This window comes from Phacochoerus africanus, chromosome 11 (genome assembly GCF_016906955.1).
Source record: "Phacochoerus africanus isolate WHEZ1 chromosome 11, ROS_Pafr_v1, whole genome shotgun sequence".
In the NCBI taxonomy this organism is placed as follows: domain Eukaryota; kingdom Metazoa; phylum Chordata; class Mammalia; order Artiodactyla; family Suidae; genus Phacochoerus; species Phacochoerus africanus.
Window position 1 is genome coordinate 121855184 of NC_062554.1, and position 13359 is coordinate 121868542.

Here is a 13359-nt window from a genome sequence, read left to right on the forward strand (position 1 = left end):
AAGTCCACGTGGATGGTTAACAAGGACATGTATCTTTCAATGCAGATTAAGGCTCAGCCCTGTCCTCAATTTGCAGAAGACTATTTTTAACAAGTCTCAAAACTGTAAAATAAATCATCTGGTACCCTACATCTGAAGCCCTTCATCATAATCACTTTTCCCCCAATCTGAAGAAAAAATAACTCCTATATCAAATCGAGTTGAGTGTAAACACGGACGTCAGTCACCTATAATCCTTTTAGCTTTCATCAGTAGGCAGATTTTCCTTACCTATCATGATCCTAAACACCAGAAAACACTTTTCTTTAAAAAACTGTTACAAATATTTATTAAAAAGTGCAATTCAAAGGTTAGCTGGGCAAGTACATCATTGCAAATCACAAAAAAAGGGGCATGGACAAAAGCCCAACACTAACAAACAAACAAAAAACAAGATACCAACAAAACAAGAAAAAAGTTAGCGTGCTGAGGAATGGGCCCCAAAGGAGGAGGAGACAAAAGTCAAAGCGAGAACTCCACCCAGATGTTGCTATGCTTTCCAAGCGCAAAAGCCAACAGTCAGGAGGCAGGCAGCCTCCCCCACCCGCCAAGCGCTGGCTCTGTGTTCAGCTGCTACTTCAATATTGGGTTTTCATCAGGGAGGTTAGAAAAATATCCCATATACATGTGTACACTGGAGGCATTTTTAAAGTCATCAGAAGCTTGAAGTGTATAGTGTCTCAGCAGTTTCAGTTACTAAAACCCAATTAAAGCATCTGTCATTTAAATTTGGATTGGCTCAGTTATTTAAATGGAAGATAAAATCGAGTTGTCATCTTAGGGAAAATGGAACCAAGTTCACCTACCCATCCTTGGAATTACTCACAGGCTAAGAAAAATATGGTCCAGAATTAGCCTTTTTTGACATTATAGTTGAAAATGTGATGAAAGGGCTGCCCACGGCCTCAGCCCCCAGGCACAGGGCCACAGGAATAAAGTAACCGCAAACGACACCTCCTCGCGATCTCAGTCTACCCACAGGAGCCGCTGGGCTGCTCATTTAAGGGTCACCCTCAAAATGCAAGCTGCACTTCTGGAGAGGAGGCTGCAGGACAGCAGCATGAATCTGGCAAGGGCCTGACCCCAGCAGCCTCGCCCACCCTCCAAAGCTGTCCTGTCCTCCCTTTAATTCAAGCCACAAGGTTGCCAGCCCCCGCAGCCCAGTGCTTCCCATTCCTTCCCACTGGTTATCCTACCACAAGAAGTACACCTGGAAGAGCACTTTCACCCCAGCACTTGTCCCTGAAAACCCCATCACTGCATCTTCTGTCCCCACCAACCACCAGCTCTCAGAGGCCAAGGGATGCTGCTGTGACAGAACTTGAAACGTACACAGGAGCCCACACCCCCGACGGGGCGCTTTTGGATGGGACAGCGTGTGCCGGCTGGTGGGAGTGGATGGGTCTGAGCAGGAGAAAAGAGCTGCCAAAGACGGATGGAATGAGCAACAGCCAACAGGAGCCAAGTCTGTGAATTTTTCTGGATTCCTTGAAGGCCCTCCAGGGGGATCGAGGTCCAGGGAGGCAAAGCTGGGGCCAGCTGTCCTTGGAACAGGGCCGGTGGCGCCAGGAGTGTGCAGTGGTCAACTTCCTCTTCTCACCGGCCAGCCCCGTGCCGGGATGGAGGAGCTGTCTCAATGGCAGGGTCACAGAGAGAAAAGTCAGCGCAGGCTGTGTTTCCAGGAGCAGGAGGCAAGGAGCGGGCACGCCGTGCGCGATTTCTCCCTCTCCCCCGTGTTCATGTGTGGCAGGAAGCAGCAGCGGAGCCCTGCCGTCACAGGACTAAAAAGAGGATCAGCACGACCAGCAGGATCACGAAGAGGACGGCGATGGCACACCACTGGCGCCGATCTAGAAGGCAGGACCCAAGGATTAGCTCTCCCCAAATCCCCCATCCCCCAAGATATAGGTCCAGGAAACTTAAGGCAACGGCTGGATACTGAAAGGGGGCAGAACGGGCGAATGATGGGGCAGAAAGGCCCTGAGCCTGCTTGGGGGCACCTGCGGCCTGCACACACGTGCCTTCATAACCCCGCCTGTCTCCTGAAAGCCAGCCTCATAACAAGCACCTGCTGTGTCAAGTCTCTAAGATCTGAGACTGCAGCTTTCTGCTGGTGGTTACCACATTCCTGGAAAAAGTGCCGGTGTTAAGGGTCAAAGCTTGTCTGCTTTAATCTCCACCAAAGTCAAATCATTTAATTCAATAATAATCATGTTCCTTTCTCAACGAGCACAATGGGAAGATGGAAAGGAGATGAAAGCTACGGCTGGTTGCAGGCATGATGAATTCACCACCCCTGGGCAGGAAAAATCACACGGAGTTCCTGTTGTGGCTCTGCAGGCTCAGAACCGGACATAGTGTCCGGGAGACTGCGGCTTCCATCCCTGGCCTTGCTCAGTGGATTAATGATCCAGTGTGGCCACAAACTGTGGTGTATGTTGCAGATGTGGCTCGGATCCTACATTGCTGTAGCTGTGGCACAGGTCAGCAACTGCAGCTCCAATTTGACCCTTAGCCCAGGAATCTCCATATGCTGCAGGTGTGACCATAAAAAGAAAAAAAAAAATCAAAAAACCAGTAACCATCTTAAAATAACTGACACAGCTTATCTGTAAATGAAAAGTGGAATGTCTTTACTGAAACTTTCTGCCCTACTCACAATTTAGAACAGGCACAGGAAACACATCTAAATGGCCGAGGGACAGGAAAAGGGCTCCCATGGGCTCTCGCCCACAATTCTGATGGCATCCCCCTCACTCGCAGGGCTGCTGTGAGAACTACACAACACAAATGTCCCTGCACACACTGTGGGCCCCCCTGGGGCACAGGATGCTGTCATCGTCAGGCTGCATCCTTCACTAGGGCAGATGGAAGAAGAGCAAGCAGTCTCTCCACCAAGAGACTGAGAGAGCCTGTGACAATGTAGCTCAACTGCCAGGAATATAAAGGTACATATACAACTCATCCAAAGTTGACCTGAAAGCCTATTTTAGTAGACCAGAGCTAGTGAGAATCACATTATAAAAAGGTCTGAATCACGGCAAGAGGCTGCAAAGCTTTTCATGAAGCAATACAAAGTCCACACAACATGCACTTAAATTACTTCAATGTCAGGAATAACTAAGTCTTAGAATCAACCCACAGAACTGCTCCAAACAACAGTGAGTGAAGCGAGTACCTTCTCAGGGGCTCAGCTTGCTCTACAACGGACATGCCAGAAACGCACCTGGTAACTGGGATTAAAGACCTCAGGTCCATCTGTTCCTTTTCTCAAACAGGACTATTCCAAAGGGTGAGGGGAGGCAGAGTTGGTCTACTCCAGGTAATAGTATTACTCTTTTTAACTATCACTTCAACCGTCCGAAAAACTCAAATACCTAGCATCCTTTCATCTATTTAAAAATGTTTACAATAATCTAAAGCTCCTCTCTTTAAAAAAAAAAAAAAAAAAAAACTTCAAGGATGGTACAGTCAAGGTAAAATGCTTCCTGAGTGCCCAGGACGAGCATCCTGCCATCTCAGACCCCGATTTCCAATCCCATCAGCCTCTACCCAACCCTCCTCCCACCTCCATCACTTTCTCTTCCGAAGCTGCATTAAACAGGGGTTTTCCTCAAGGAGAACGTCCACCACACAAGCTGGTACAACCCAGGAATGTGCTTTTAAATCCACGTTCCCTTCTAGTGGTACGTTGCTTCTATGAAGCACGAGCTGGGTGACCTCAGGGAGCTGTTATCCTGACAGACCTCTCCCCAGAAGAGGCAGGGACTGACCACAAGGGCTTTTGTGATCTCAAGGGAAAAGTCCTAACCAGCTTTCGGCCAGCTCAGAACCTGCCTCAGAAAGTCAGGAGGAACAAAGGGGACGCCACAGGTAGGTCCCCCTCCCAACACAGTCTCCTCCCCTAAGAGAAGAGATGATACAGCATGCTGGAAAGCAAGGAGAAGAAAACCTTGGTATCTGCTCAAAAAAATATACTTTTGGGGGTAAGAGAATGAAGATATTAGTGTGTCTCTTGGGTCCTTCAAAAGTTTAAATATGGTGTCTTGGCTGATGTGCCTGGGACGCAGCCGGCCGTGGGGAGGGCAGAAGTTCCAGCCCTGTGGGGCCATGGAGCCTATGGTCAATTACTGCCTAATCAAAATGTAGTGTGTTCTGAGGCACTTTCTTTTTCTTTTTTTTTTTTTTTTGGCCACACCTTCCTGAGGCATGTGAAAGTCCTGGGCCAGGGATTGAACCCGCCATAGCAGCGACCCAAACTGCTGCAGTGACAACAGCAGATCCTTAACCTGCTGTACCACAGGAGAACTTCTTGATGCGCTTTCTTTAAATACAAGTTTGATTAAAAAGCTGTGACCTTTCCCAAAAGTCCTGAGGAGAACAGAGACAAATACAAATTGCCTCGCCGTCAAATCGAAGCCAACACGGCCAAGCAGGAGGCCGCGAACAGTCTCTCTCTGGGAAGCAAAGAGAGATTCAAATGAACACAGGCAAGCTGTCCAAACCGAAAGGGCTTTCAGGATAAATGCTGTTTCCTGGCTCTCTTCTTAGACAAATATAACTAAAGTTCTTCCTTTGCACCCCAAACTTTACTTTCAGGAGAACATAGAAGAAAGCATAAGCAGGTCTCACTTAAGTGCTCGTCACAATGCGAGTCCTTTTCTAAACTGTTCATACTGGGAATGCCGGGAACAAGGACACAGTGCGTCTTTGTGCCGTTGCTCTTCTCCAAACAAAACTGCTGCTGAAGTAGCTACTTGACTTTGCAACTAATGAGAGTCCTGGTGTTGAAACTGGTTATATAATACTTCAGTAAAGGGTTTTTTGTTTTGTTTTTTTTTTCTCAAGAAGAGGGGCAGGGGAGAAGAGGAGAGAACAGAGGGAAGCCAGAAAAGGACTCTGCAAATCTCCCTGGAGGTGTGTAGAAGATGACCTAGCTGGTGCCTGCCACAGGCAAGAAGAGCCTGTTAGAAGCATGAAGATACTTGCCCCAGGAGAGAAAGAAGAAAACCAGTCTGGCTGGAGCCTCCTTTTAAAAAAAAAAAAAAAAAAAAATATATATACACACACACACACACACACACACACACACACACACACATATCTAACAGGTCCTTTGCCCCCCAGGGCCATCTTCTGCCTGTCTCACTCTTTTTTCCTTCAAACATTTACTATGTGCTAAGACATGAGACACTGTTAAACACTGTACATTAATAACGATTTCATCTAATCCTCACAATGACCTTAATAGCATCAACCTATTTTTTTACATATAAGAAACTGAGCCCAAGGGAAGTGTTATGTAAGACTTAACTATGAGTTTAAAGGCTGAAAATTACATATATACACGAACTATTAGACTCTGTAACATGTACCTGAGGAGAGGGAATCAAGAGAAGACGACATGGCCAGAAGCAAGGGGTGCTCCTCGGGGGCGGGGGGGGCGCACTGTGGTTCAGAACCCTTACTGGACCTCACAGAATGTCTCAGCTCCTCCCTTCACCCAGCGACTCCCACCAAATAAAGAGAAAAAAGAGATCCTGGATTTTCTCTGACTTAAAATATATTACTTCTCATATAATAGGGAAGTAGTAACAAAAAAAGTCACTGAACACATCTTTCTATATATAGTAACTTACTAAGAAAAAATGCTACTTCTTCACCCCCAGCTTGGTGCAAATTTGCTGGAATAGTTCACTATAGATTTAAATAACGGTTTAAACAAGTTCTGCATGGCCATCTTATTCTGAAATAGGAGGGGTTTTTCTTTCAATGAAAAGTCTGGGAGAAACAGTAACTGGATTCTTAATTACTACTTTAAAATAAATTCCCTATTTTGGCAAGGAAATAGGAAAAAAAGAAAATGAAGGATTTTCTAACTGCAAAAAAAGTTACTCCACAAGGAGAAAAACCACCCAACAACACCAGCCTTGCATGGTGGGGACCGCAGACTTTTCCTATGTGAAGGCCTCAGGCAGAGGCCAAGGCCTGTGTGTGCTCGTCTTCCATTCCCAGACCCCAAAGCATGACCAAAATGCACCAGAGGAAAGGAATCTGAACGGGCACACCATGAGAGAACCCCTATACTGCATTTCTAGACTTAAGTAAGAATGCTAGAGCTTGAAAAGGCATACATACCACTGGTCATGTGAGATACTTTTGCAAGTTTCTTCATCACATTATCCAGCCGAGACTGAGTACTCTCCAACTCGTGAGAGAAATCATCCAACATACTAGAAAGACAAGCAGATGCAGGGGGTAGCTGGTCAGCACAAAGTCTTGAGATTAATAACAGGCCATGGAGCTAAATCAAGATCCAGGCCTCAGTTTTAGCAAACATCAGACAGCCAATGTTGGGATTCAAGCCCCCAATATTTTATCCTTGGGACAGGATATGTTTTTGATTTTAGAATTTTGGAAATTTTAAAAAGAAATTATGTATATTGTGTCTTGGATAATACCCCTGGCAGGGTCTGGGACAGACTCTATAATCAAACATACTATTTCTGCAGAGAAAACTATGAGGAGTCACAGCTGCAGTCAGTTCAGGTCAGGATTTTCTGCAACCTAAGCTTGCTGCAAACATTTTTAAATTTTTTTTTAGAGCTTTCTAGATTTCAGAATTGCAAACAAGGTAACGTGGACCTGATCACAGGATAACACAAACTCGGCTTCTATGCAGTGCAGCAGAAAGAAGGCTGTGTGAAGTATGACAACCAGGCTCTGCCATGTGCCACCTTGAACAATGGACCCTATTTGTCTGTAAAATGGGACAATCCTGTCAGCACAGCTTCCTTGCCAGGGTTCTTGTAAACCAGGGTTCTCTGTAACATACAAAGCCGCTCTGCAGCAATGTGAGGTAAAGAAATGCACTCTGATCAAATAATCATCTCCTTTAAGGCACCCTGTGCTTTATCATAAAACTGGGCAGCCTCGGGACTGAGCTCCTGACAACATGCGTGCCTCGTCTACACCTGCAGAGAAAAGGCTCCCCGAGGCTCACACTGCTTGTTGGCCAAGGTGCAGCTGGGAAAGAAGACACCAAAATACTTACTGCAACAGTGTTTATTTCATAAATTGCTAAGCATTCCAGACTTTTCAACTTTGGATTAATATACAATTATCCTGAGGATAGAATGGGACATGCCAGTTAATACCAGAGGGCTTATTAACAAAGCTTTATTACTCTGGCAGCATCACTGACAGCGAGAAACTACTGGTCTTGGTCTGTGCCCACACAAGGCACCTGACAGCCCTGCAGGATTTGGGCAACCAACTCCTCATTAAGTCACTCATTAAACAAACTCCGTGTAGACAACGAAACAAACAAGTCTTTGTCCCTTACCTGAATTTTCAAATTAAAACATTTTTAGCTCATTTTAGAGCCTGGTAGCATTTTGGCCCTGCAGCTGGCAGACTTATCCAGGCAGGGCCAAACGCTGATACACAGGACATGCTGATACACATATACTCTATGTGCTGGGCAGGACTTTTCCTACTATAGACAAAACAACTAAGTCATCCAACCTCTGGCCCAAGAACTCATATAAGTTTCTAGACCAGATCTAACTCACTCAGAGATATCCAAAAGAAATATAATTCAAGTCACACACGCCACTTAATTTTTTTTTTTTTTATGGCCACACACATGGCATATGGAAGTTCCCAGGCTACGGGTAGAATCAGCTGCAGCTGCTGGCCACAGCCACACCAGATCCAAGCCACATCTGTGCCCTACACTGCAGCTTGCAGCAATGCTAGTTAAGACTCCTTAAACCCATGGAGCTAGGCTAGGATCTGCATCCTCATGGATACTAGTCGGCTTCTTAACCTGCGAGCCACAACAGGAACTCTATCACTTGATACTTTTTAGTAGCCACATTTTTAAAAAGTGAAATCAATAATATTTGATTTAGTGTAATACATCTAAAATGTTATTTCAACATGTGATTTTACATTTTTTTCATACTACGTCTTCAAAATGTGGTATACGTTTTATACTCTGGGCCAATCTCAATTCAAACTGGCCACATTTCATGTACTCAATGGCCACATGTGGCTAGTTGTTACTGTACTGGACTGCACAGGTCTAAGTCTAGGACCCATCTTTTTTCCTTGTTATTTTTATTAGTTATACAATTTGTGGAGCTAAATAGTCCTACAAGGCCTTTTAGAAAAAAACACACTTTGGAGTTCCCGTTGTGGCTCAGCAGTAATGAACCCGACTAGTATCCATGAGGAAGCAAGTTCGATCTCTGGCCTCGCTCAGTGGGTTAAGGATCTGGCGCTGCCATGAGCTGTGGTGTAGGTCGAAGACACAGCTCAGATCTGGCGTGGCTGTGATATAGGCCAGCAGCTACAGCTATGATTCAACCCCTAGCCCAGGAACTTCCATATGTAGCAGAGCAGCCCTGAAAAGCAAAAATAAAAATAAAGAACCACACTGTCTCCTGTCCTGAGGATATGCAGCCCCTCACACTACACTCTCAGTGCTGCTTCCAGTTTTTGGAGCTACATGCTCGCTGAGCCAGCTGACTCAAGACACAACGAGAGGCTAGGGCCTAGCCCTCCTTCCATCTCATTCCCCACCTCTGCATCCTTCCCACTCCCCTTCTCCCTTCCTTCCAATGTAACTGTGTCACAGTTTGAGAAGGTCAACATTCAGGGTTACACCGTCTTCCCGGCTTGGGACATGAATCACACTCCTCCCTGGCTCTCCCTCTACTGGCTGAGGACTTCTCTGGTCTGCTGGGTCAGTAATCATTCATCTTTCTCCTTCCCAGGATCTACACTGTTATGGCCTTTGTTTCTTATTTGAAGCTCTATGTTCCACAGGTTTTATGCTATTAAAAAAAGTTAATCCGTCACTATTCCAGTGGACTTTAGAGAGGGAGCAGAGATAAAAGGTTGTGTTCTCTTCACCATCTTTAAATGGATGTCCGCCAGGCTCTGTTGTCTCCCTCACATGGGTAATTGCTCAAGCAATTAGTCCTTTCCTATTCCCATAATGAATTTTAGGGTAGGTACGCATTTTAGACAAATTAATCTGCATGCCTAGATTCCTGTTCCGCCAGCTTCCTGGTCTCCCTGCGTCTGGTCTTTTCCACTATGGTTCACCATCTAGACCACAGATACATGGGCTTCCCCCCAAAGGTAAACCCGATCATGGCATTACTAACAACAGCCTTCGCTGGGGTTCTATTTCCCATTACCCTTTGCATAAAAAGTCCTACCTCCTTAACATGGCTTCTAAGGCTTTCTCTGATCCGTTCTCTGCCTCCTTGATTTGACTCCTGCAACATCCCTCTCAATCCCCATGCTCTGGACACACTCACCTTCTCTGTTCCATGTACTTTTCCAGCTCTGAATTGTCACAGGGGCTCTTCCGTCCTTCCAGTAGACCCCCTTTCCGCTCCCTCCTCCCACCCCCAATCTCACCCCGCCTGGCTGCCTTCTACTCATCCTTCCAGTCGCTGTTAACCCCTCTTCTCGTCTCAGGGACTTTAGACGTTAGGTCTGCAGTTTAGGCTATCAGGGCTCTCCAGGCACTCGCACTTCCCCCATCACGGCAGCCCTGCACTTCTCTGTCACCATTAATGACCTGTAGCAATCCAACCAGTGGCCTCTATGATGACAGAGACACCTTCTATTCTCCTGGCTCTTCTTTGGATACCAGAGGACTTCCCACAGAACAAGATGCCCAGTTTGAATCTGTAATGAATGAATCTATGATGTGGAACACAAAACTGAGGTAGAAGAGTGTCTGAAATATCCTAGCAGAACTGCGTGTTTTTTTTTTTTTTTAAGAAAAAAATATTTGTAAAATAGGGTGTTATGTGGTATCATTTAAGAATGCTGGTTTGGGTATCATACTTTAGGAGCACATGGGAGTGCCCTGCTGGATCGGTGGGTTAGCGTTGGCACTGTAGCAGCTCAGGTTTAAATCGCTGGCCCGGGAACTTCCACATGCAGTGGGCATGGCCAAAAAAGGAGGGGTGGGGTGCACAAAGAGATCATTCTTAAGGAAAAACGAAAAAATCAAGTTATGTTTTTTGTGTTTTCACTTTTTATTTTGGAGGAGGAAGATTTTTTTTATTAATGGGAACTAAATTTATACTTTATTTCCTTTATGGAAATCAAAATTTAAGATGCAGAGCAAAGAGTTCTATTTGGTGTAGCTGGAGAGTCACAGGATGTTAAGGTGACCTAGGTCCTCTCCTCTTTGGGACAAGTATCTCCAGAGGTCACACAGCCATTATCAGTTTCACATGTCCATTCATAACAGCACTTCAAGTGTCTGTTCAGAGGAATTTGCACCTGTTTTTTCAGGTGTTTAAAAATATTAATAACTTTGCCTAAACCCTGTTGAAAATTGCATCTGACAGATTTGCTTCTTTTGGAGAGGCTAGTTTGTAAAACAGAATAAAGATGCAGCTATAAACAAAACAGCTTTTGGTTTTTCTAGCCATGTAACTGTCAGGCTTTTTAGGGGTCCCCCCCACCTCCCTGCAGCAAGAGGGGCGTCTCAGCACTCACACTGCCTGCTCCTCCAGCTCCCCTCCGATGCGCTGGGACATGTTCTTCAGCACCCCGATGCTGCCAGAGACCAGCTCCAACTGCTCGTCCTGCTGTTCCACGATCAGCTGGTGCCAGAGAAATGGGAAATAAGCAATTAAATCCATCTTACCTGATTCCAAGCCCAGCACCCGAGCAGCTGCTAGCTTCTTTGCCAACTCGGGACAATTCACATTCAGAAGCAAAGCCCAGAAATCAAAGGACCAGACCGTCGCCTCCGAGAACATGCTGCTCAAAAGGCTGGGTTGTCAAGCTATGGCCATCCCCTGCTGCTCCAACTTGTGAACAGTCAGCAGGGCTTGAAACCACCCAGGGAGATTTACCCTGCTTGGCTGAAGTCCAACAAGGAGCAGACAATAGGCAAAAGCACCTGTGCAGTGACCAGAGACACATGGGGAAGCTTGGGAAAAGGAAGCCCGCTGCCAGGGTCAAGGTCTCAATCCGCCACAGCCAGCCACAGCTTAACTACAAGAGAAAGTCTGGCAGATCTTCTCTGGACGTGAGAAAACCATGCACACAGAGTCTACTGCTCCCTCCTCAAGGACAAACTAGAAGAGGCTCTGAGGCAGCAAGTTACCTCCAGGACAACTTTTGAGCAAGAATTACTTTAGCCTCCTTACTTTTTATTAAAAAAAAAAGTTTGCTTGGTTAATAGAGATTTAAGTAGACAACTGGTTAGGCCAACGTGCTAATGGAAGAGGAACATGTAACTTATGGGTATACAGGAAACACCATATTTAAGAACCAATAGTTCTGACACATAGATAATCCTCAAATGCCCAGATATTTTACCATTAGCTTCCTTTTAGTAATATGACAGGACAGCAGAAGCAATTATACAGATGTAACCAATCTCACCTTCCTTTTACCCTTTAACTTCCACCAAAGCAATCACTTTTTATGTATAATGGAAACAACAATAATTTTCAATGAAAAAACAAAAACTCAATTTTTCTGAAAGTGCCTTTGTGGAAATGAACAAAAAGCTGAGCTCACAAGTAGAGGATGCAGAAGAGGCTACTATTTTTAAGTCAATGGCCTCTGTTAGCTCTGGGTGTCTGGTCTGCTTGTCCTAAGAAATCTAATCAAGCTTGGTTCTCTTCAAGCTGTCATGCTCTGAAGGAAGCTGTAAACACCCTTGATACAGGCAATCATCACACAGGTAGACTCAGGCAGCTGCAGGGCGAGCTCGGGTCCATCCCGTCTGTCATTAGCAACAAAGGCCTGCTGGCAGGGGAGCGGAGGGAGGTGCCCCCACCTCCTACCTCCCTGTCCTCAGCTGTGGGTCTCAGGTACCTGCTGCTGTGCCTGCTGTTCCTCGATGAAATGGGAGTTGGCCAGCTGGAGCTCCCGGTCGAGGTGCCCGTATTTATCCGTCGTCCCAGTGCTCCAGTTCTGCCCGCCACTGTCTCCTAGCAGGGCCTGCGAGGGCAAGGCAGAAGAAACAATTAGCACCTCTGAACGAGCGCCCCATCACCGTGATATAGAGAGCTCTCCCACTGTGCATAAGCCATCTTCTCTGGGGTCGGCCTTTTAGGCAGTGGTGGAGGCTGGTGCCTGCGTGGTACAATTTAACCAATGCTAGGAAGGAACTCTGTCTCCAAGATCTCCCAGTGAGACTTGCAAATGGGCTCTGTCCAATGAAATGCAAACAAAAGTCAACTTTAAATCAACAAATGCCTGTGTGGGTACTGCTGTATGGATCTAAAAAACACTTGGTGTCCTCAGGCCAGCTCTTCCTAGCACCCTTGCAAGTTCACCAGACACCTGGTGTCGGTTTTAGTTTGATTCCCGAGTCTAGAGTTCTTTTTATTTAAGTATGACCCAGGGATGTTTTTGGTTTGGGGGAGGGGGAAGGACAGAGTTCCCCGAAATCACAAGTCATCACCCCTCACACACGGAAGGCATAAGAACCACCAATGTAACCTATAGATAAATCCCAATGCCCTTCAGTTGAACTAAAAGGCCACAGGTTTTCCAGATGGAACGGCGGGGGGGGGGGGGGGGGCTTCACCAGGCAGTATGGCTACAGTGGATGCCTCACTCTGATGACCCAGGCGAGTGCTAGTCCTAAAGTCAGAGTTCTCCATGCCTAAGCCAGGCTCAGGTTTCCCAACACAAATTTGAGGAAGTTTGCAGCCAGAAAAGGCTAAGTTTGGGAATGCCTTCTATAAGGAGGCCAGCCAGGAATGTGGGATCCCTGCCTGGGATCCCTACAAGCCTTTCTGACTTGGTCAAAGTAACTGCTCAGACCAGCCCTGCACAAAGAACCAGAAGAAGGTGACAACTAAGATTCTTCTTCTGGAGTTCCTGTGGTGACTTAGCAGTTAACAAACCCAACTAGTATTCATGAGGACACGGGTTCAATCCCTGGCTTCACTCAGTGGGTGAAGGATCCAGCGTTGACGTGAGCTGTGCTGAAGGTGGCAGATGTGGCTCAATCTGGTGTTGGTGTGGCTGTGGCGTAGGCTGGCAGCTACAGCTCCAGTTTGACCCCTAGCCTAGGAACCTCCATATGCCGTGCATGCGGCCTTAAAAAGACAAAAAAAAAAAATTAAAAGATCCTGCTCGTTCTGATACAAAAACTCTAAGAACTCTATGAAAGATAGTGGGGACTAGTGATAATTTTTTCAAGGTCAGAAAAAGGCTACAGTGCATCATTAGGCTATGGACCAAAAACTGGAGCTCCTGGAGCCACAGTTGGGACTATTTTTTCTAGCTCATCCAAGGTCTACTTGGGTGGAC

The 13359-nt window shown here is 46.2% G+C and overlaps 1 protein-coding gene across 1 annotated transcript in view; it reads right to left on the reverse strand.

Moving 5' to 3' along the window:
* Positions 1–299: 299 nt before the first annotated feature.
* The window catches only part of STX6 (syntaxin 6), a 47133-nt gene continuing 34073 nt past the window's right edge, over positions 300–13359 (reverse strand). The window contains exons 5-8 of the mRNA XM_047751902.1: positions 11911–12036; positions 10576–10682; positions 6178–6272; positions 300–1889 (exon numbers count right to left, since the gene is read on the reverse strand). Coding sequence (XP_047607858.1) covers positions 1813–1889; positions 6178–6272; positions 10576–10682; positions 11911–12036 — 405 coding nt within the window. The 3' untranslated portion in view covers positions 300–1812. The remainder of the gene's footprint in view (positions 1890–6177; positions 6273–10575; positions 10683–11910; positions 12037–13359) is intronic.